This window comes from Thalassophryne amazonica, chromosome 15, assembly GCF_902500255.1.
Source record: "Thalassophryne amazonica chromosome 15, fThaAma1.1, whole genome shotgun sequence".
Lineage (NCBI taxonomy): Eukaryota > Metazoa > Chordata > Actinopteri > Batrachoidiformes > Batrachoididae > Thalassophryne > Thalassophryne amazonica.
This window is the reverse complement of record NC_047117.1, coordinates 27,266,697-27,289,522: the sequence shown is the minus strand read 5'-3', so window position 1 is coordinate 27,289,522 and position 22,826 is coordinate 27,266,697. Positions and strand designations below refer to the sequence as shown.

General features: G+C 40.9%; 1 protein-coding gene across 4 annotated transcripts in view; it reads left to right on the top strand.

Annotated features, from left to right (window-relative positions):
- The window catches only part of LOC117525900 (arachidonate 15-lipoxygenase B-like), a 33,411-nt gene extending 11,294 nt beyond the window's left edge, over positions 1–22,117 (top strand). For 3 of the 4 annotated variants that reach the window (XM_034187845.1, XM_034187844.1, XM_034187847.1), the window contains 10 exons: positions 1,266–1,369; positions 5,475–5,641; positions 5,849–5,992; positions 17,679–17,882; positions 18,036–18,122; positions 18,218–18,387; positions 19,519–19,640; positions 19,797–19,897; positions 19,976–20,146; positions 21,544–21,723. In XM_034187845.1, coding sequence (XP_034043736.1) covers positions 1,266–1,369; positions 5,475–5,641; positions 5,849–5,992; positions 17,679–17,882; positions 18,036–18,122; positions 18,218–18,387; positions 19,519–19,640; positions 19,797–19,897; positions 19,976–20,146; positions 21,544–21,723 — 1,450 coding nt within the window. Of the gene's footprint in view, positions 1–1,265; positions 1,370–5,474; positions 5,642–5,848; positions 5,993–17,678; positions 17,883–18,035; positions 18,123–18,217; positions 18,388–19,518; positions 19,641–19,796; positions 19,898–19,975; positions 20,147–21,543 lie in introns of all 4 variants that reach the window. The other variant, XM_034187846.1, reaches the window with a different exon arrangement.
- The last annotated feature ends 709 nt before the right edge of the window (positions 22,118–22,826 follow it).

The following is a 22,826-nucleotide window of genomic DNA, read 5'->3' as shown; positions in this document are numbered from 1 at the left end:
TCCCACAGCTGACAGTGAGTGTCAGAGCACAAACCAAGCATGAAATCAAAGGAACTGTCTGTAGACCTCTGAGACAGGATTGTCTTGAGGCACAAAATCTGGGAAGGGTACAGAAACATTTCTCCTGCACTGAAGGTCCCAATGAGCACAGTGGACTTCATCATCCATAAAAGGAAGACGTCCGGATCCACCAAGATTCTTCCTAGAGCTGGCTACCCGTCTAAACTAAGCAATTGGAAGAGAAGGCCTTAGTCAGGGAGGTGACCGAGAAGCCGACAGTCACTCTGTCAGAGCTCCAGTATTCCTCTGTGGACAGAGGAGAACTTTCGAGAAGGACAACCATCTCTGTATCAATCCCCCAATTGGGCCTGTGTGGTAGAGTGGCCACAAGGATGCCACTTCTCAGTAAAAGGAACATGGCAGCCTGCCTGGAGTCTGCCAAATTCACCTAAAGGCCTAAGTTGAAAAAGGGAAGGTTCTCCACACTTCTGCCAAAACAACAATCCAGTGCAACCACAGATGTCTATGTGATTATATGATTTAAAGAGGCATCCTGCATGAAAATCTGCTCCAGAGTGCTCTTGACCTCAGATTCGGGTGACAGTTCATCTTTCAGTAGGACAGTGACCCAAAGCACACAGCCAAGATATCAAAGGAGTGGCTTCAGGACAACTCTGTGAATGTCTTTGAGTGGCCCAGCCAGAGCCCAGACCTGAGTCAGACTGAACATATCTGGAGAGATGTGAAAATGGCTGTGCACCAACACTCCCCATCAAACCTGATGGAGCTTGAGAGATGCTGCAAAGAGGAATGGGGAAAACTGCCCAAACATAGGTGCACCAAGCCTGTGGCATCATATCCAAGAAGACTTGAGGCTGTAACTGCTGATGAAGCTGCATCAACAAAGTATTGAGCAAAGAGTGTGAATACTTATGTGATTCCTTAGTTTTTTAATTTTAATAAATTTTTAACAATTTAAAAAAATAATCATGTCATTATGAGGTGCTGTGAGTACAATTTTGAAGGGGAAAATGAATTTACTCCCTTTTGGAATAAGGCTGTAACATAACAAAATGTGCAAAAACCGAAGCACTGTGAATACTTTCTGGATGCACTGAATTTTGTAATTCTTTGATATCTGATTTGGTGTCTGCAGTAAATCTGCATTAACATTCCAATGTGTAGCATGTAGATGGGGGAAAGACTTGTCAGAATAAACTCTCAGATTGCCCATCTAGTTTCTGTTAATTTGTATTTCAATACAGGCTGATTGAGCTCAAACTAGAGGGGCTGGCTGACTGCCAGATGCCTTGGCAAAATATTGATGACATTCGACGTGCGTTCTCCTGCTACCAGACTGACATATCAGGTACCATGCATGCTGTAACACACACACACACACACACACACACACACACACACACACACACACACACACACACACACACACACACACACACACACACACACACACACACACACACACACACACACGGAGGGAATCCCCCTCCATAAGAACATCAGGGAACTGAACTTCTGGGGTTCTCTCTGAAATACTGGATTCATAACATTATAAGCGAGCATGAGACCCCTGAACAGTTGCTAAAACAAATATTCTAAATATTCCGTGTGTGCTACCTTCAACCTGTATGGAACTTCATAAATGCAAACCAAATTTCAGACATCTTATATATACTATGTATATGTCACGGGCATGAACAAGTGAAGCTCTTCAAGCATCTCACCATGTCATTTAGGTCTGTCAGATTTTTTTTCAGCAAATGCTTCTGGGGAGCATTAGCATGGCTAAAAACATTCAGCTTCTGGGGAGCTTTGCTCCCCAGACTTCATTCCAATGACAGCCCTCTTAACCCCCCACCATTTTTACCATTTTTCTTTATTTGCGTCTACCATGGCTGGAAAGTCCTCACCATCTTAATTTGGTTATTCAGACTTTATTTTCAGTCAGTGCTTCTTGGGAGCATTAGCATGGCTAAAAGCTTTCAGCTTTAAGGAGGCTTCACTCCACAGACCCTCCTAACTACAGCTCTCTTAACCCCCTGCCACTTTAAGCATTTTTTAAATGTATACTCAACAAAAATATAAATGCAACACTTTTGGTTTTGCTCCCATTTTGTATGAGATGAACTCAAAGATCTAAAACTTTTTCCACATACACAATATCACCATTTCCCTCAAATATTGTTCACAAACCAGTCTAAATCTGTGATAGTGAGCACTTCTTCTTTGCTGAGATAATCCATCCCACCTCACAGGTGTGCCATATCAAGATGCTGATTAGACACCATGATTAGTGCACAGGTGTGCCTTAGACTGCCCACAATAAAAGGCCACTCTGAAAGGTGCAGTTTTGTTTTATTGGGGGGGATACCAGTCAGTATCTGGTGTGACCACCATTTGCCCCATGCAGTGCAACACATCTCCTTCGCATAGAGTTGATCAGGTTGTCAATTGTGGCCTGTGGAATGTTGGTCCACTAAGTCTAAGGCACACCTGTGCATTAATCATGGTGTCTAATCAGCATCTTGGTATGGCACACCTGTGAGGTGGGATGGATTATCTCAGCAAAGGAGAAGTGCTCACTATCACAGATTTAGACTGGTTTGTGAACAATATTTGAGGGAAATGGTGATATTGTGTATGTGGAAAATGTTTTAGATCTTTGAGTTCATCTCATACAAAATGGGAGCAAAACCAAAAGTGTTGCGTTTATATTTTTGTTGAGTGTAGATGTAAATTAATATTCAAACCTTTCAGCTAGTTGACAGTAGGGCTGCACAATATGGCCAAATTATCGTGTCTCAATATTGAAGCCAAATATTATATCTCTATCGATATGATATTATACGATATAACTATGATTTCAGACAAAGTGCAGCAACAGTGAAAATGAACAAATCAGTCACTTATTAAAAAAGGCCTTCCAGTCCTTATACTGGACTTGTTAAACGAAACATATTATTCTCGATCATGTTTCTTCAAATAACTAAAATAACTGTCTTTACTTCAATAAAAGACACAACTTCTAGATGTCTTGTGCTGTTGAACATAACCGCTGTGAAGCAATCATTAAATAAGGTGCTACTGATGTAAATCACCGGCTTTTGGTCACCGCTCTCACAACACAGGAGCACTGTGGTGAAGTCCAGAGCTTTTATACAGAACAGATGAGGAATAAAGTAGCTCTATTTCATTTAACCCAAGCATCTTACGTTTCATATAAACCAGCAGAGTATGAATCAGCTGCTGTTTGCTCGTTTTATTCATCTAACATCACCGGAGAAACACGTATATATATATATATATATATATATATATATATATATATATATATATATATATAAAGGCAACCCATATTAAAGGAGAATGCCGCTTTTAATGACTAGGACCTCAGTTCTGGCATACAGTAAAATACGGTCATTTACTCACTGATATAACTTTGGTGTCATTAGGAGTCCATGATTCAGATGACATGTTCAGGTTCAAATCTAGCTCGAAACTTTTTCTTCTTCTACTAAGGTGGATTACAACTTTTGTGGTACACCAGCTACTGTACAGGAGGGACCTAGCAGTCAATATGTGTCACTGATTTCAAAATGAAGCTTGCTCATTTCAACCACATGTGCAGTGCCGTGACATGTCAATCATCTGGCGTGGTACCTGGGCTGTCCAATCAGATTTCATGGGGGTCCAGTGCCACCCTGACCTCCCCTCTAACTCTGCCATGCCAGGAAGTGTTCAACATTTGACATTTCCTGTTTCACTGTGGACTCAAAATTTGGCACTTCATGTTTCAGTCTCAGCTTGCCACTGAGTTCCTGCGAGATCTCATCTATTGTCATCCTGGAAGTGTCGATCCAGGAACTATTCAACATTTGACATTTCCTGTTTCACTGTAGGCTCAAAATTTGGCACTTCCTTTTACAGTGTAAATTTGCCACTGAATTCCCGTGAGATTCCACAAGATCTCATCTATTGTCAAACCAGGAAGTGTTGATCCAGGAAGTGTTCAACATTTGACATTTCCCTTTTTTTGTTGTTTTAATTTAATGAAACAAACACAAAGGTACACAGAAACCTAACAGAGGATTAAATACAACAGCAAAAACAACATACTGAAGAACAACTTAACTAAAAAACAAGGGGAATTATAAAAAAGAAAAAACTTTTTAAAGGTAAACATTTGACATTTTCTGTTTCACTGTGGACTCAAAATTTGGCACTTCCTGTTTCAGTCTCAACTTGCCACTGAATTCTGGTAAGATTCCACAAGATCTCTATTGTCAATCCAGGAAGTGTTCAACATTTGATATTTCCAGTTTCACTGTGGGTTCAAAATTTGGCACTTCCTGTTTCAGTGTGAACTTGCCACTGAATTCCTGTGAGATTCCACAAAATCAGATTTCAGGGGAGTCCACTGCCACCCTGGCCTCCCCTCTTGCTCTGCACATGCCAGGAAGTGTTCAACATTTGACATTTCCTGTTTCACTGTGGACTCAAAATTTGGCACTTCATGTTTCCGTCTCAACTTGTCACTGAATTCCTGCAAGATCTCACGAGATCTCATCTATTGTCATCCAGGAAGTGTCGATCCAGGAACTATTCAACATTTGACATTTCCTGTTTCACTGTAGGCTCAAAATTTGGCACTTCCTTTTACAGTGTAAACTTGCCACTGAATTCCCGTGAGATTCCACAAGATCTCATCTATTGTCAAACCAGGAAGTGTTGATCCAGGAAGTGTTCAACATTTGACATTTCCCCTTTTTTTGTTGTTCTTCTTGTTTTAATTTAATGAAACAAACACAAAGGTACACAGAAACCTTCAATTTATTTTCATTTATATAGCACCAAATCACAACAGAGTTGCCTCAAAGAGCTTCACACAGGTAAGGTCTAACCTTACCAATCCCCAGAGCAACAGTGGTAAGGAAAAACTCCCTCTGAGGAAGAAACCTCAAGCAGACCAGACTCAAAGGGGTGACCCTCTGCTTGGGCCATGCTACAAACATAAATTACAGAACAATTCACGGACGAATATACAAGAAATGCTATTGGCGCACAGGACAGGAGGATCGCCAACACGAATACAACTCCCATCTCTGGATGGAGCTGCACCTTAAACAGAGAGAAAAAACAGAATCAGGCATCAGAAAGACAAAAAAAAAATACTGTATAATTTGCTATATGGTAAATTTGTCTGGAGGCACTTCTCAAAAACTAAATGGTCATGTAAAAAGGAGACTCATTAGGGACAACACCAAGACACCCATGACAACCCTGAAGATGTATTGCCTTTTTTTGTGATGTGATTAGAGAAACTGACTCATCAATATTGGGACAAGGGAGCACTCAGTAAAAAATTGAGTGGAAAAACTACACACTGCAGCTTATTGATAACACAAGTGCATCAGTAAAGCTAAAGTTTACAAGCTAAGCCTTTTTATCAACAGATTATGTCGAGGAACATTGGAAGGAAGATGCGTTTTTTGGCTACCAGTATCTAAATGGAATCAACCCCATGTTCATCCAACGCTGCAAAGCCCTGCCAAAGAATTTCCCTGTCACTGATGAGATGGTGTTCCTGCATGATGCAAAATGCCTGGCTACAGAAATGCAGGTATGCTTTTATTTGGTGTACTGATTGATTGTTAGTTTGAGGGATGAGTTCCTATGTCCATGTTTTGTCACTGGACATATAATATGTGGGAATGGTGTGTGTTTCAATTAAATTATACAATAGTTGTAGTGTAATATTCACACTGCACACACTGTTATTCAACTTGTTTCTGATCTTCACTGTAACTGGGGTTGTTCTTTAAAACAGAATGGCAACATATTCCTGTGTGACTACAGTCATCTAGATGGACTAGAAACAAACACCATCAATGGGAAGAAGCAGTACTTAGCGGCTCCCCTCGTCCTGCTACACAAAACTCCTGATGACAAGATGATGCCAATCGCTATTCAGGTGAACTTTCATTTTCTAAACCCACCTATTCCAATTAAGGATCATGCATGTGAGAGAGAGAAAATGCAGACTCCACACAGAAAGAACCAGGTCAGAAGCAAACCTGGGAACTTTCTTGCTGTGAGGTAATGGTACTAACCACTAAGCCATCATGCTGCCCTCTCAGGTGAACATACCTTATACAAATATTGCTGATACTCCGGAATAATTCTGATACTTGAATGTTGATAAAGAAGAGCATCATTCAAACTAAAGGTGTTACATATCATTCCTTGGTTATGCCTACATTGAAAAAGAAAATACTTGAACCAAATTAATTGAATTGTTTCAATTGGTTTAAATTCTTTGAAATTAAGAAACATAATTTCAAAGAACTTAATTCATTTACTTAATTTCATTTACTTAATACATGTTACCAGTGGTGGGCACAGCTAACCAAAAAGTTAGTTTCGATAACCGTTAATCCAATAACTGAAAAGTTAGCTTTTATAAAGCTAAACCGATAAATCCCTAAAGAATTTAGAAGTTATAGATAAAAGCTAAACCGATAACTTTCAGTGTTGACTTCAGTACATGCAGTGCTTAATTTGTAAAGTGGGAGGTCCCGGAGCGCAGAGGATGGGTGGCTCCGGTGCAGGAAAAAAAAAGAAGGGGGGGGGGGGGGGCTTGCGAACAATGCTGTGCGTCACACTTAAAATAAACTGCACACCCACACAAACACGCACACACACCTTCACAAATGACACTAACACCCTGCCTTTTCCTCAAAAATTACTACATTTATGTTTGCTGTCTGTCTCTGTCTGTCTGTTTTCTGCCACTTTTGCGCTCTTTTTCATACTTTCCCTCATTTCAAAAGTCACCGAACGTACTTTAACGTAATATATGCAACATATAGCATACTGTTGGAGAGCACGGGTTCTTGGCTTGCTGTCAGTGTTGAAATTTTTCAGATTGAGGGCTTACATGAGAACTTACGGTAATGAGAATCAGCGGCGCACTAGTGTGAAACGTCCGTGTTTTTCCTCTGCATTATGACATCACAGGCTATGTTTACCGTAATACATCATAGATCATTGGAAAGCCCTTGGTGTTAGCTTTACAATGCCCTTTGAACCATTCGGATTGGACAAACTATGGCAGAGTTATGGTAAAACAAAATACGCATATGGAAAATATGGCGTGGGCACCATCGCCGTAGATAAAGGGATAAATAGCTGGTGGAGCCAGCGTCCGAGGTTCCGGAGCGCGCTCCGGCTTGCTCCCCCTCAAATTAAGCCCTGAGTACACGGCAGCTACTGACACATCAACAAGTCAGCGCTTCTATCTCAGATCAGCCTTCTCTCAGCAAAAGAGACCCGGTGATCAGATAGAGCAGAAAAAAAAGATAATTTCTCTTCACACCATACAGACCTGCCGGTCGTTTCACTGGAGTCTTGCACAGACAGACAGTTTTGACTTATGGTTATAATTTTAAACAAACTAATTCCAGACAAGTTATTTAAATTAATATCACATCTGTCATTTTACAAAGTGAAATATCAGCTATATGTTTTATTTTAAAGTAATGCACTAATTTTGAAGGTTTTATCGTTTAGACACACATGCCACATTGCATTATGAGTACATTAGTTTCCTGACATCAGTGGTTGGCTGACGTCTCATGTGTGGCTGCTCAGTGGTGTGAACATACATTCGCTAAAAGTGATGGACTTAAAAACAGAATTTTCACTTTTCAAATTGCCTTTTTTTTACAAATCAAAAAAATTACATTTACAAATATAGATTTATTTGTAAAACCCACCACACATTTCAGTAACTGTGTGTTACTGACCAGCCAAGCATCTTTAAGAATTTTTCTTTTTTTGCCTTTCAGCTTCTCTGGGGGCTCCAGACCCCCTAATTACAGCCCTCTTTTGTACTACTGCACTTAGCACTTTAACAAGCCACTGCTGAGAGTCTATGTTTGCACTTGACACTTTAACCTGACTCAGGTTAAGGGGGTCTATTTTTTTTTCTTCAGATATAATGTGCATGATTTTATGTGGAGTATTGTGTGTATGCTTATGCTTTTATGTCTCTTGTTTACGAGCACACTGAAACAAATCCCTAGCAACTTGCATTGGTTGCATGGCAATAAAGTATTGAATCTTGAATCTTAACCCCCTGTCACTTTAAGCATTTTTTTTTTTATGTAGATGTAAATTAATATTGAAAGTTTTCAGCTAGTTGACAGTAGGGCTGTCCAATATGGCCAAAGTATAGTATCTCAATATTGTCATATCAATATTATGTATGATATGACTATGATTTCACACAAAGTGCAGCAACAGAGAAAATTAAATATTCTTAAACAAAACAGTAATAATACCACACTCATTTTGCACTCATCATAAGGTTAGGATACAGTGCCCTCCAGAAGTATTGGAACACTTGGTATTTCACACATTGTACTTTGTTTATGCTATTTCAAATACAAGAAATGCAAAAAAATATAAAGAATAAAAATTTCTAAGATATCTTCCTCAAACTCAAACTGAAAGCAAATCTCTAAAACTTGATAATACCTGTAAATAATAATCAGTTTTATTGTCAGTTTTCTTCAGACAAGTCAGGGGATGGATACATGAACATTTTCAAGTCACTGAATATGTCTTGGCCTTTATTTACATTATGAAGAAATACAAATGTTTCTTTCACTAAAAGATCAAATCTAGGCTTGCATCTCAGATGTACTTTCTGGCAAATTGTAGCTGAACTATCGGGTCTACTTTTTAAGAAAGTCCTCCTCTACACCACTTCATCAGGAAGCTGGATTTTATATTTTTAATTGATTTATATCAAGTTGTAGAGGTATGTTTCAGTTTGAGTTTAAGGAAGATAACTTTAGATTTATCTAAAGTTGTGTCACTGGTGTGTCACTCAAACAGCAAAATTAAGAGATTATTTAAAAATAAGTCCTTCAGAGAGCAAAATTAAGAGGTTACAAAGGTTTTATACAGAACAGAGGAGTAAATTACTTGTATTTCTTTCAGTGTGAGCATCTTCACGTTATATCTCATGAATCAACAGCTGCCTGTTCATTTTAAAAATCACTGGAGACAAACGCATATATAAGGAAACTCGAATTAAAGGAGAAAACCTGGACCACATTTCAGGCATAAAATACGGTCATTTACTCACTAATATAACTTTGGTGTCATTATGAGTCCATGGTTCAAACAGCGTGTTCAGTTCAAATTTAAATCAAACTTTTTTCTTCTTCTACTAAGGTGGAATTGAACTTTTTGTGGTACACAATATATATATATATACTGGAGGAGCCTAGCAGTTAATATGTGTCACTGATTTCAAAATGCAGCTCTTTTCAACCAGACGTGCAGTTCCGTGACATGTCAATCATCTGTGTCCAATCAGATTTCAGGGGAGTCCAGTCCAATCCTGTCCTCCGCTGTGGGTTGATTGATTGATTGATTGATTGATTGATAAATATCTAATTGCATCAGTGGCCAAGCAGTGAGTGCACTTCTTTCACGTGTGAAAAGTTTCCAGTCAAACACCACCACTGCCCATTTTCCATGTAATGGGGAGTTGCATCAGGAAGGGCATTCAGTGTAAAGTTTTTGCCAACTGAACATGTAAACCTGTCAGGAACTGAGGAGACATGGCATGGGAGGCAGATGGACACACACGCAGACTCATAATTCAGGTGTTGGATTTGTAAACGTTTTATCAAAAAACAGAATGAGGTTCGGTACACAGGAAGGCAATCCAATTAGTGGAGGTACACAGGGTGGTGACAAAAAAAGGTCAAGAAACAAGTGAGGTTCAGTCACAGAGAAGCAGGTTCAAAGGTGTAGGCAGAATCAAGGTCAACAAAGTGAGCTAGGGTCAAATGAGGTGAGAGGTGTAGGTAGAAAGCCACAGGATGAATATAATAATGTGTTTGGAATATTGAAAATTATCACCTGTGGATAATTTTACCTCGACCACCGCTGCCTTAATGTTATTACAACCAGGTTATCATATCATTGATTTTAGGGTCAGTCGATAGGAAATATTAAAATCAGTCTCAAACTTTCAGGCGTAAGCTACACAGGTCAGATCTGACACCCTTTGTAAAACCATACAAAAATCACAGACAACTTCACACATTTAAGATATTTATTTAACTCTGGCAGGAGTTAAATAACAGGACATTAATAACAGGACATCACAGTGAGCAATTTAATGATGACGACATTCAATGAGCAATGATTATATGACGTTCAGATAATTTGGTTTCATAGCAGGAGTTTTAGGAGTAAGATTCATCCTAATTTAACAGGAAATTTACTTTGGTATTTATTAACTTGAGAGAAGATTAATGATTTTGAATCGAGTTAAATAAAGCCACTCCATTTATCTGACAACATAACCCAGTCTTACTTTGCGCAGTGCAGCGGGTCTCTGTGAGGTCCGATGCTGGACGCCGACTGGTTCAGTCGACGCTCCATCCGCCGTCTGGTTCAGTCAACGCTCCTTCTGTCACACAGCTTTGTCAGGGACCTTGACAAAGAGGCTCTGCCGGTCCGAACCACTCGGTTTTGTCAGTTGCGGGGATGATTTCTGTTGTTGTGCTCTGATTTCACGGTGGCGGTTCAAGTCGCTGTTGAACGTCTCAGCTGACCTGGATGTTTTTCTCTGCAGCACTCTGGAGTCTGGCTCATCAGAATAAAGGTTTGAGCATCTTTATTCTCTATCAAAAATCAAAAATTTGTCTTTCGTCGTCATCTTTTGGAAGCTGAGTGAAATCAATACTCAATGCAAAAATAGCTGACTTTAGAAGAAGAATGTTCGTGAAAGGAATTTTGAGTTGAAGAAAGGAAAAAAGGTTTAATTTGAAAATTCGAAAAAGGAAGTTAAAGGCGCCTGCGCGTTTAACTTGACAAAAGTTGCAAAAGTTATCTGTCGGAAAAAGTAATTGAACAAAACAAGAAAGGAGTTTTAAGTAGCACATGGCTTTTAACAAAGAGTCATAAATTGTTTTGTTGATGGCTAGGCCGCATCTTTAGACTCAAGAAGCGTACGGCAAATGCAGAAAAGTGAAGAGCTAAGAGTTAAGAGAAAAGAGCTTAGAGAGTGAATTCCCGGGCGCCAGCTCTTTTAAAGGTTTAACAAGCTCCACCCCCAAGAATTCTGGGTAATGTAGTTTCTGGAGTTTCCTTCGTCTTAGTTTTATATATATGAATCAGCGTGGCCCTAAAATTCTGTTTTGAAACCAAACAAGTCCTGTAGAATAAATCTTGTAACTGGTTTACCTGGGATTATATACCACACACACATATAAAAAGACACACTAAGTAAACATTCCCCAATGAACAGAGTATAACACATCAAATATAATACTTTCATGCATAAATAGAAAAAAGTGACATGTTTCCTTTCCCCCCCTTTTTTTCCTTTTGTTACAACAATACAATGAAATTTCCTTTTTAAAAACGTGGTTACAATTTTAAGTCTGCAGGAGTCGGTCACCTGCCCTTCCCCTGATCATCCAACAGGGGTCACTCTTGCGCCATAGCTGGATTTTGTATTTATTTGTAGAAATTAGAAAAAACGTAATACTGAGTCGATTTGAACCAAAGAAACTTTGCCATAATCAGTGGATTGATAGTAATCCTTCAGTGAGTTGTTTTCTTTTGAGTCTAGTGTGAAAAACCTCTTTTTAGGACTTTTGGTGAAGAAAGTGTCTTTTTCTGTGGAGGGTTCTTTATTGTAAGAGGGGAGCTGATACATCTGGTTTGGAGTACTGATAAGAATTCACAGCTCCATGAGGAATGCACTTTGGGGAGTCTTAAATCTTGATTAGTGGTGGTGGTTTGACACAGATCCAAGCTGTGCCTGGCTTGGAGCATCTCCTCTTTGACACCTGGAGATATACCAGGCCTTGCTGTACAGAGTTTAAACTTCATGGCCTCTGCTTAATGCAAGCTTAAGATGTTGGCTGTTTGATCACAGCTCTCCGCTACAGAGGACAGAACTATGGCAATACAAGAAAAGCTTGGAATGAGGGCATATGCACAAGTCAGGTGGCACAACGAACTAGCAAAGGACAACAGGTCACATGAGGCTTACATACACAGGGGGTGATCAGAGCATGATGTGAAACAGGTGCAGGGAAGAGGGTGTGGCCAGATGAGACAAAGGTAAGACAGGAGATGAGAGTGGAGTGACAGGTGGGCATGACAGACAAAAACAGCAGCAACAGATACATGACAGTGACACTCCCAAGCAGCTTCACACTCGGCTGCGAACCGTTCCAGTGAGTGCTGGAGGTCACAGGCAGATGAAGCCAACATGACTACATCATCTGCAAAAAGCAGTGATGAGACCCTGAGCCAACCAAACTGCAAACCCCCCTCCTCTCATGATACGTAGTCACGTGGCACAGAAGGTGGGAGGACACAATATGCAAACTCTCAGCCAACACGTTGGAGGTAAAAGGAACTTTATCTTATAAGCAGGCCATGGTCCGGTACACAGAAAGGCAGGCAGGGTGGCAAAGATACAGGTAAGTACAAGGCAAAAATGTGTGGTCAAACACAGGCTGAGTTCAAAAGGTACGAAGAGACACAGTTTCATGGGCTGAAGCAAAAGGCAATATCCGAGATAACAGAGCAAGATCAAAAACACTGTGTGGCAAAACAAGACAAAAAAAAAAGGCTGGAACAAGGATGCAAAGATCAACAAGCTGGCACTGAAGTGGAGAAAGTGAAGGGCTTAAATAACACAGGTGAAGTAATCAGTGGAACAAGAAACAGGTGTTCGAGAAGGTTCTGGAAGGAGGTGTGGTCTAGTGAATCAAAGAGGGAAAAGAGGTGAGTGAGTGAGTGAGTGAGTGAGTGAGTGAGTGAGTGAGTGAGTGAGTGAGTGAGTGAGTGAGTGAGTGAGTGAGTGAGTGAGTGAGTGAGTGAGTGAGTGAGTGAGTGAGTGAAAAACAAAGCAGACCAAAGCAAGATGAGTAAGTGACAGAAAAAAGCAATTATGAAAAATACGAGGTCTGTGAGAAAAGAAACGGACCTTTTTATTTTTTTAAAAAACTATATGGATTTGAATCACGTGCAATTACGTCAGCCAAGCTTGAACCCTCGTGCGCATGCATGAGTTTTTTCACGCCTGTCGGTTGCGTCATTCACCTGTGGGCAGGCTTTGAGTGAGCACTGGTCCACCCCTCCCATCGGAATTCCTTTGTCTGACAACTTGTTGAGAGACTGGCGCTTTGCTTTATCAAAATTTTTTCAGAAACTGTGAGGCAGATCCGAGTGGACACCATTCAAGAAATTCAGACGGTTTTCGGTGAAAATTTTAAGGGCTGATGAGAGATTATGGAGCGTTACTGTCGCCTTAAGGACTGCCCATGGAGCCGGACGGCGCACTGCGCCCTGAGCCGCAGTCGTCAGCCTGTTTCGAGCTGAAAACTTCCAAATTTAAGCCTCTGTTGACCCAGGATGTCGTGAGAGAGCAGAGAAGTTTCAGAAGAGGTCGGGATCAGCAGTTTATCTGGACATTCCACTGTTAAAGGAGATTTTGTAATAAAAGACGTGCAGACAGATTCGCGCGTCGGGACGCAACCGTTCATCGCGCGGCGCCACATGAAAACGCCTCGCAACTGGGGCTACCAAACTGCGAAAGGGTTAAATGTAAAAGGAGAAAAAAGCAACCATACCAAATTGGGGGGCAAACAAGAACAGATAAACCTCGAGAAAAAAAGCAAAGATGACCAAAGGAGACACCTTGCTGAGAGTAGGAACATAACCAATGGGAAAGATGAGATGAAGAGCTATGATATCCCTGGAGAACTGCTGACCTAACAAAAGAACTAAATGGGGCCCAACCCAGAAAAGCTAGTGAAAGTAAAAGATGCAAAACCCAACAGACTGACCTTTGGGGGTAGTAAAAAAATAGCATCTTTAACAAGGGCCCAAAGAAGCATTCAGCTGAGCCATAATGCTGGGAAACAACGTTACATTCTCAACCATCTCCTTACCAGACCAGAAAATAATGGGGAATCCAACATACAAAAAAAAAAAAAGAAAGAAAGAAACGAAGATTACGGACATACTGAAACAACTCAGAGGAAACAAACCGGACATTGATCAAGGAAACTGAACTGCCTACTCAACATATAAAATGGAAAGTAACACAGCCACAAAAGTAATCCAAAAAAAAAGAAAAGAAAAAGAACTCACAGTCCTGAAGGATTCAAAGGCCTGTTTCGGTGAAGCCTCTGATGATAGGGAGAGAAGAGGACACTTTGTAGACCTGTTCATGGTCAAAATCCACTGCGGAAGGTGTGCTGGAGAGGTGTCCAAGAGCGTGCACACAGCTGGTTCCATGGACGACCATGGAGTGGTGCGCATCATAACCGCTCTGACTGGAGAAGTTGCTGACTGTGGAGAAGGAACTGCTTCCACCAAGAACGGAACTGATCATGACTGAAGAATAAATGTTACAACAATCGCAGACAATAAAAATAGCAAAACAAACTATAGGCTGACCAGAAAATAAATGATAAGCAGAAAACAAAACCAGAGCCTACCGTAAAAAAGGAAATGCAATAAATCACAAAAGAGAAACAATAACCGAGAACAACATAAATGACAACAGGAATGTAACCCAGATAATGAAACATTAAAGATAAACAATACCAGAGAATACCATAATACAAACCACTCAAAACCAAAGGGCGAAAATAGGGGCATAGAAGGGCAGACAGATACAAAGAGGGGACGAGTCCATAAGGCGGAACCGGGCAGGGCAAAATCTGAGACCTTCCCCTGACTACGCCTCGATATCCTGTCCATGAATACTACAAACAGGACTGGTGACAAAGCACAGCCCTGGCGGAGGCCAACCCCCACTGGAAACATGTCTGACTTACTGCTGAGCACACGAACACAGGTCTCACTTTGTGAGTACAGAGATTGGATGGCCCTGAGAAGGGACCCCCTCACTCCATACTCTCGCAGCACCTCCCACAGTATCTCCTGGGGTACCCGATCATACACCTAGTCCAAGTCCACAAAACACATGTAGACTGGATAGGCATACTCCCAGGCACCCTCCAGGATCCTTTTGAGGGTGAACAGCTGGTCAGCTGTTCCACAACCAGGGTGCAACCCGCATTTTTCCTCTTCAATCAGAGGTTCGACTATTGGCTGAACCCTCCTTTCCAGCACCCTGGAGTAGACTTTACCAGGAAGGCTGAGAAGTCTGATGCCCCTGTAATTGGCACATATCCCGAAAGGACTCCTTCTTCAGTCAGACGGCTTTCCTGACCACCGGTGTTCACCACGGTGTTTGAGGGTTGCCACCTCTTGAGGCATGTAAGACCTTCAGGCCACAGCACCCCGCTGCAGCTTCAGCAATGAAAGCTTTGAGTAATGCCCATTCTGGTTCAATTCCCCCAACCTGCACAGGGATGCTAGAAAAGCTCCGCCAGAGGTGTGAGTTGAAGATCTGTCAGACAGTGGGCTCCTCCAGATGTTCCCAGTTCTCCCGCACTGTCCGTTTGGGCTCACCAGGTCTGTCCAAAGTCCTCCACTACCCTCTGATCCAACTCACCACCAGATGGTGATCAGTTGACAGCTCTGCCCCTCTCTTCACCGGAGTGTCCAAACATGCGGCCTCAGATCAGATGATATAATCACAAAATCGATCATTGATCTTTGGCCTAGTCAGAGTTTTCTGCCTGACTGCCCGAAGGCGCAGGGAGGCGACCCTCTCATCTACCGGGGTAAACTCCAATGTGTTAGCACTCAGCTGGGGACTCATGAGTATCCCCACACCCACTTCCGGTTTAGGCCCCGCCCACTACAAGTACAGATGCGGGCACAGATAATTTCGATGGTTGAACAGATACAGATAGTAGTGTACTTGCTCATACTTAATGTCAAGTAACTTTCCACTTTTTTAAACTCTGATAAGGCTGAAATGATGTTTCTTGGTCCAGTAAGACATTGGCATCAATTTGACCAGCTATCGCTTAGCTTAGGTTCGTGTGTTATACGAGGTCTGTGAGAAAAGAATCCGACCTTTTTATTTTTTTCAAAAACTATATGGATTTGATTCATATGTTTTTACGTCAGCCAAGCTTGAACCTTCGTGCGCATGCATGAGTTTTTCCATGCCTGTCGGTTGTGTCATTTGCCTGTGGGCAGGCTTTGAGTGAGCACTGGTTCACCCCTCTCATCGTTGTTTCATTGCGAGGAAATGGTGGAATGATTTGGGCTTTTTTTCCATCAGAATTTTTTCAGAAACTGTTAGAGACAGGCAGCTGGAAACCATTCGAAAAATTTTTCTGGCTTTCGGTGAAAATTTTACGGGCTTCACAGAGAATGAGTGTTACTACAGCTTTAAGGACTGCCCACAATGGCGCACGGCACGCCGCGCTCCGAGCTGCCATCGAGAGGCAGAAACCACCACATCATTTCTAAACGGATCGCTGTGTGGAGCCGGGACCGTCGTGTGCAATTTCTCTGGTTATCACAAGAGCTGGACATCAGCCATTTTCCGGCAGATTTCACTTTTAACAAGAGATTTTGTCATGGAAAGCCGCGCGGAGGCTTCGCACGTCACGACCGATTCGCTGATGAAGCGAGGCAAAGGAACACCTCCGTTTCGGAGTGCCAGAGAACAAGTTGGGACAAGCCCAGCTCTCCACAATTTCTCTTATACTCACTCGACTGGTAAGCACTGAAAGCCGAGATAGGCATGTCCCAACTTGTCCTTTAACACTCCGAAACGGAGGTGTTCCTTTGTCTCGCTTAATCAGCGAATCTCTCTGAGATTGGACTTTAATGTATTATTACTGGCCTATAAAATTGTTCATGGACTGGCACCTCCCTACCTGGTCAACCTGGTTGAGCCCTATGTACCGGCTCAGGCCCTGTGTTCACAGGGTGCAGGACTTCTGTATGTCCTTAGGGTCAATAAAAAGTCAGTAGGTCACAGAGCATTTTCTTATTGTGCCCCAGCTCTGTGGAACAATCTGCCTGCATAGACACGTCAATCAAGCTCTGTAGAGATTTGGAATCTGAATCTGGACTGAAGACACATTTTTTTCCCTGTATTATCAATAGTATTTTATGTTACTACGTGTCTTAGTGTCGTATTCTTTTTACTTATTTATGTTTTTAATTTTTTAATTCATTTTGTTCTGCTTTGTTTAAATGATGTTTTGTGAAGCGCCTTTAGGTGAACTCAAATCTCGTTGCAATGCAAATTACAATGATAAAGGCGATTCTAATTCTGAACTCGTGATTTGGAGCTATATAAATTAATACATCTGATTTCACAATAATTGCTTCATCATTTTTTCTGTCCAACCTCATTTTATCAGACACGTACATATGCACCTCTGAGGCACTACTGTGGTAAGGTGGTACCACTATGGCACATAAAAAAACACCTCATTCTAGAGTTGCAGGAGTAATGTGTATTTTGTACATTTCTTCAGAGCAGTTGAGTGCATGTGGGGTGCACACCTGTGACATTTTGTTGTGAACATGTGGCAGGGTGTTTGTTCACCCCCGGGTTGACTGGGCCTTTACCAAGCAGAATGTACTGCAATATCACTTAAATATTGTGAGGTAAAGGAACATGTGATGACTTACTTTCCATGATCACTTTTCTTCCTCTGCAGCTGAAGCAGAAACCTGCAGAAGACAATCCGATCTTTTTGCCAGCTGATTCTGAGTATGACTGGCTGACAGCAAAGCTTTTTGTCAGAAGTGCTGATTTCAATGAACATCAGGTCAGTGTTCACCTGCTGCGCACTCACCTGGTGGCTGAAGTTTTTGCAGTGTCGATGCTTCACAACCTACCCATGGTGCATCCTCTCCACAAGGTGAGCAAGAGAAGATACAAACTTACTGTAGTGATAATTTACATTTAAATATTTTTTTCATATTGCAGATTTTTCAAATTTGCCTTTACCTTGTCGTCTTCATTTTAAATGGTAATAATGTGATAGTTTGTGACTTATCCCTTCTTTCTTCAGCTCCTCATTGCTCACACTCGTTACACCCTGCAGATCAACGTCTTAGCCCGAACTCTTCTCATATCAGAGGATGGAATTTTCACACAGGTATCAAATGATGCACATCGTTATTACACAAGTAGCAATTCAATGTTTTTCTGTGCGCCTTTAAAAGATCTACTGTATATTTGTCTGTTTCCTAGTTTGCAGCATCTGGTGGAGATGGTTTGTTCACCCTCCTGAAGAGATCACTGTCTTCACTCACCTACACCTCACTCTGTATACCAGATGACATCGCCGAGCGTGGTCTGGAGTCTGTGCCAAAATTCTACTACAGAGATGACGGGCTCAGACTTTGGGACATCATCCACAGGTACTGTTGGCCGCCTTGTGTCATGTTGTTTTTAGTCATATTGTTGTGAAGATCTTGTTGTTGGAATGAATGTCCACGAGTTACAGTTGGGTGATGTTTTTTTTTATTTGTGAGCGAGAGATCATTAGATTATGTTATGGCAGTATTGGATAAAAAAAAATGAAGTTTTTGGAAACTACTGGAATTAAAGTTCTTGTAAGAATCTCACTAGAATGACGGTTCTCATGAAAGAATAAAAAGTCAACAGCGGCATTCAATAAGTCAACACCTTTTTTTTGACATTGCAAAAATTTTGTGCCCTATTTTTGTGGCTGCATGGTCTGTAGTCCTCATGGTCACTTTTCGCCTGCTGGTTGCACAGGGTATTGTTGTTGTTGGGGAGGTGATGGTCAAGGGGTTAATGTGGTGGGCTTGTAGCCTGAGGATCCTTGGTTCTATATGGTCAGCTTTGACCATATAAAATGCAGTCCATTCCATTTGCCATTTACTGTCCCTCTGTATCTGGGTCAGGGGGTTCTGTTGTGCTTTTGTGGCTATGGAGTACTGAGTGGCTGTGGAGCCATGTCTCAGTCTGGGGACAATGTGGCTCTTATGCATTTATTCATTCATTCATTCATCTTCTACCGCTTAGTCCAATTAAGGGTCGCGGGGGGCTGGAACCTATCCCAGCAGTCATAGAGCACGAGGCGGGGTACACCCAGGACAGGACGCCAGTCTGTTGCAGGGCCACAAATAGACAAACAAACACAGACACACCCACACACCTACGGACAATTTTAAAGATTACAGTCCACCTAACCCGCATGTCTTTGGATGTGGGAGGAAATCGGAGCACCCAGAGGAAACCCACACAAACATGGGGAGAACATGCAAACTCCACACAGAAAGGCCACGGGAACTGAACCCACAACCTTCTCGCTGTGAGGCAACAGTGCTAACCACTAAGCCACCGTGCAGCAGACAGATATGACTTTTGAAAGGCAGGGATGGACTGGCTGCCTGCATGGGTGGATGCTAGTCAAGACCCAAGGCTGTTTCATAGTGTGGTGAATGCAGCATAGCCACAATAAACATGATTAAACCTATAATCTATATATTATTTGAGCCCTTATTCACATTTTTTTTTCTAAGGTTTGTCCAGGGAATACTTAAATACTACTACAAGAGTGACGCTGATGTCCAGAAAGACTCTGAACTGCAGAAGTGGATCAGTGACATATTTGAACATGGATCATTTTCACAAGAAAACTCAGGTGGGCACAAAAGACATATGAAGCCATTGTGACAGTAAATAATATTTTACTTAGTAACAATAATTTCACATTACCCTCATAAAATGCATTAAGATATATGGAGACATCTGTAAGTCAGAACAGCTTGTAGAATAATTGACTGTCTTTAATTCTCAGGAATTCCCAGGAGTTTGTCCACTGTGGTTGAATTGATCAAGTTTGTCACCATGGTGATTTTCACATGCTCTGCTCAGCATGCCGCTGTAAACTCAGGACAGGTATCAGAATTCTGTCAACATTATAATATTTCTGTCCTTCAAATATTCAGTAATAACCAGTGAATTTATCCACTATAGTTTGACTATGGTGGCTGGATGCCCAACAGCCCCTCTTCTTTGCAACATCCTCCACCAACAAAAAAGGGGACAACAAGTGAAGCCACAATGCTGCAGACCTTTCCTGATGTCAATGCAACAGCTCAAGGCATGGCCACTGTGTGGCTGCTCAGCCATCAGTCCAGCGACTTTGTAAGTGTCCCAAAAATCAAATATGTAAATCATTTATTTCTTACATTCTGCCTGATTTGGCTTGGCTTGTGCTCATTCATACTAAGTGTGATGGGGGGGTATTAACATTATTCATATTTAATGAGTTAACGCTGTGCTTTATGTTCATTTTGTGAAATATTATACATGTCAATATATTATACATTAATATTAATATAATTAATTAATTAATTAATAAGTAATAATAAATATTAATATTAATAATTAATAGTTAATTAATTAATATAATATTATACATGTGAAGTTTGTTGCTTTTAACCCTTAGAGCCCCAACAACCCTCTCCTGTGTCCTGGTCAGTTTGTCTTCACACTTCCATTAATAGCTCATATCCTGATATCATGTTCTAGACAAATATATGTCCCTCATTCAGAAAGCTGAGATTGTTCTGAATATTTTGATATGCAACACATGCGCATATACAAAAAAACTACCTTGAAAGAGGAATTTCGTAAGTTATTGTAAAATCCAGAAAAAAAAACCTTCGTTCTCTGAGAATTAACAGGTGCACACACAGTGGACTATTTTTATGTGTGCTAAACCAATGCTGCTGACTGTTGTTGTGAATGGTGATTGATGAATGTTGGTTACTACAAAATAATTTTCATGTGAAAGCAAAATTTAATGTAAAACCGTGTGATTCTTTAATGTGAACTGAGTTAGTTTAGTTGTGACACATGGCTGAATGGAAAGAAAACCCCAAACATTGATTAATTAATTAATTCTGTACACTCACTGCAGAGACACATGTCTGAGTTTGATGTATTTGTGGCTTGTTTCATTTCCACTACCAGAAATATAGGACAAAATCATGGGTGGGGCACATTTAGTAATGAGTTTACTTATGTATCGTCATCTAAACCTGAACTAAATACCTGAAATTACTGAGTGTTTTTTTATTTCTTTTTTACTGTTCAGAATGTCTGACAGATATCTGACATTGCTCACTTCTAAAAAGCGCTGCACTGATGCTATTTGACATTTCAAAAGTGACAGCTGTGTCATTTGTGTCAGAGTGAAGTAGTGGACATAGTCTCAGACCTTGACTCAGATTCGACCTTGAGGACACAGACTCAGGGAACAGGAAGTTGACTTGGCCTCTTCTTCAAAGACTTGGACTCAGACCTGAGGCTGGACTCAGCGTTGAGGTTTAGTGATTAAGCTACAACACTGATTAACAAATACATTTTTCCAGGAATCTGAAATTGAACTAGAGCAGAAACAGAAAGCCTGAAGAGGCCAATACCAAGACCTTCATTTGCCAACCTCAGCTATAAGAATAGTTTCTAGTCCATTATTTTTTGGGGGGCATTTATGGGAATAAATCTATTTTTTTCATATATATCATTGTTGACTTCAGGTTCCTCTTGGCAATTACCCAGAAGAGCATTTCACAGAGGAGATTCCACTTATGCTGATCAAGGATTTCCAAGAAGAGCTTAAAAATTTGAGTCAAGCGATCAAACTCAGAAATCAGGGTCTGGAAGTCCCATACACATACCTGGATCCAGCACAGACAGAAAACAGCGTGGCCATTTGAGCATCAAAAGAGGTGATTTGTTTTGAGCTGATGGTCAAGTGGCACAAAAGCAGCTTTGTTATGTGTGAAAATTAATTAAAAAGTAATCCAATTCTGTGTTTGACCCGAAATGCTGAATTTACACAGAAGATTATCAATTGTGTACAAATGTTAAAGAACGACAAGTCGAGGGAAATGTACCTTTTTCCAATCAGTTTTTTCTGCTATAAAAGAAATAAAAATCAGTTTGCAATGAAAGAGAACACAATGTGAAATCAGATATTTTTGGAATGATAAGAGTAAATTATGTTTCTTAATTTACTGTCTTTATTTTCCTGTTTTACAAGTTAATTGGTGTTGTGCTGTGTTATAAAGCTTCATAATAAACTTGTGTTTCTGTGTTTAAAACTTTGCATCTGACTGGTAATAGCTCTTTTGTTTCTTAATCATCTGTTTCTTAATGTTAAAGCTGATGGTCCTTCACAGTACAAGTGATGCTCCTCATCTGAGTCTCCCTCAGTAACTATTCTTTTGACAAAACTTGACCATGCAAGCACAGTGAGAGCCACGTTAAATGGGAGCAAAATTCCCTGTATGTGCCCACATGCTACATGTATACACATACTTGGCCAATAAAGCAGACTCTGATACTGCTTCTAACACTACAGATATCTATCTGTTCAATCACATCTGTGTCAGCACCAATCATGAAGCATGTGGAGATTATAGATATTCATGACATCATGAATCAAGAATGGTCAAGAAATAAAGATAATTTTTTTTAATGTATTAAATCCAGACTGCTGCAATATTTTTAGTAAGTATGTCCCTTCGGCTGCTCCCCTGTTTGCACTCGGGGTTGCCACAGCAAATCCAAGATGGATCTGCATGTTGAATTGGCACAGGTTTTACGCCGGATGCCCTTCCTGACGCAACTCCACATTACATGGAGAAATGTGGCAGAGGTGGGATTTGAACCTGGAACCTTCTGCACTGAAACCAAGCACATTAACCACTTGTCCACCGCCCCTGCTGCAATATTTTTAAAAGCACTGAAATTTTTATCAACCCTTGCCTTGGATTTACACCAAAGGTTGCTGAATTGTAAACTATTCCTACAGAAA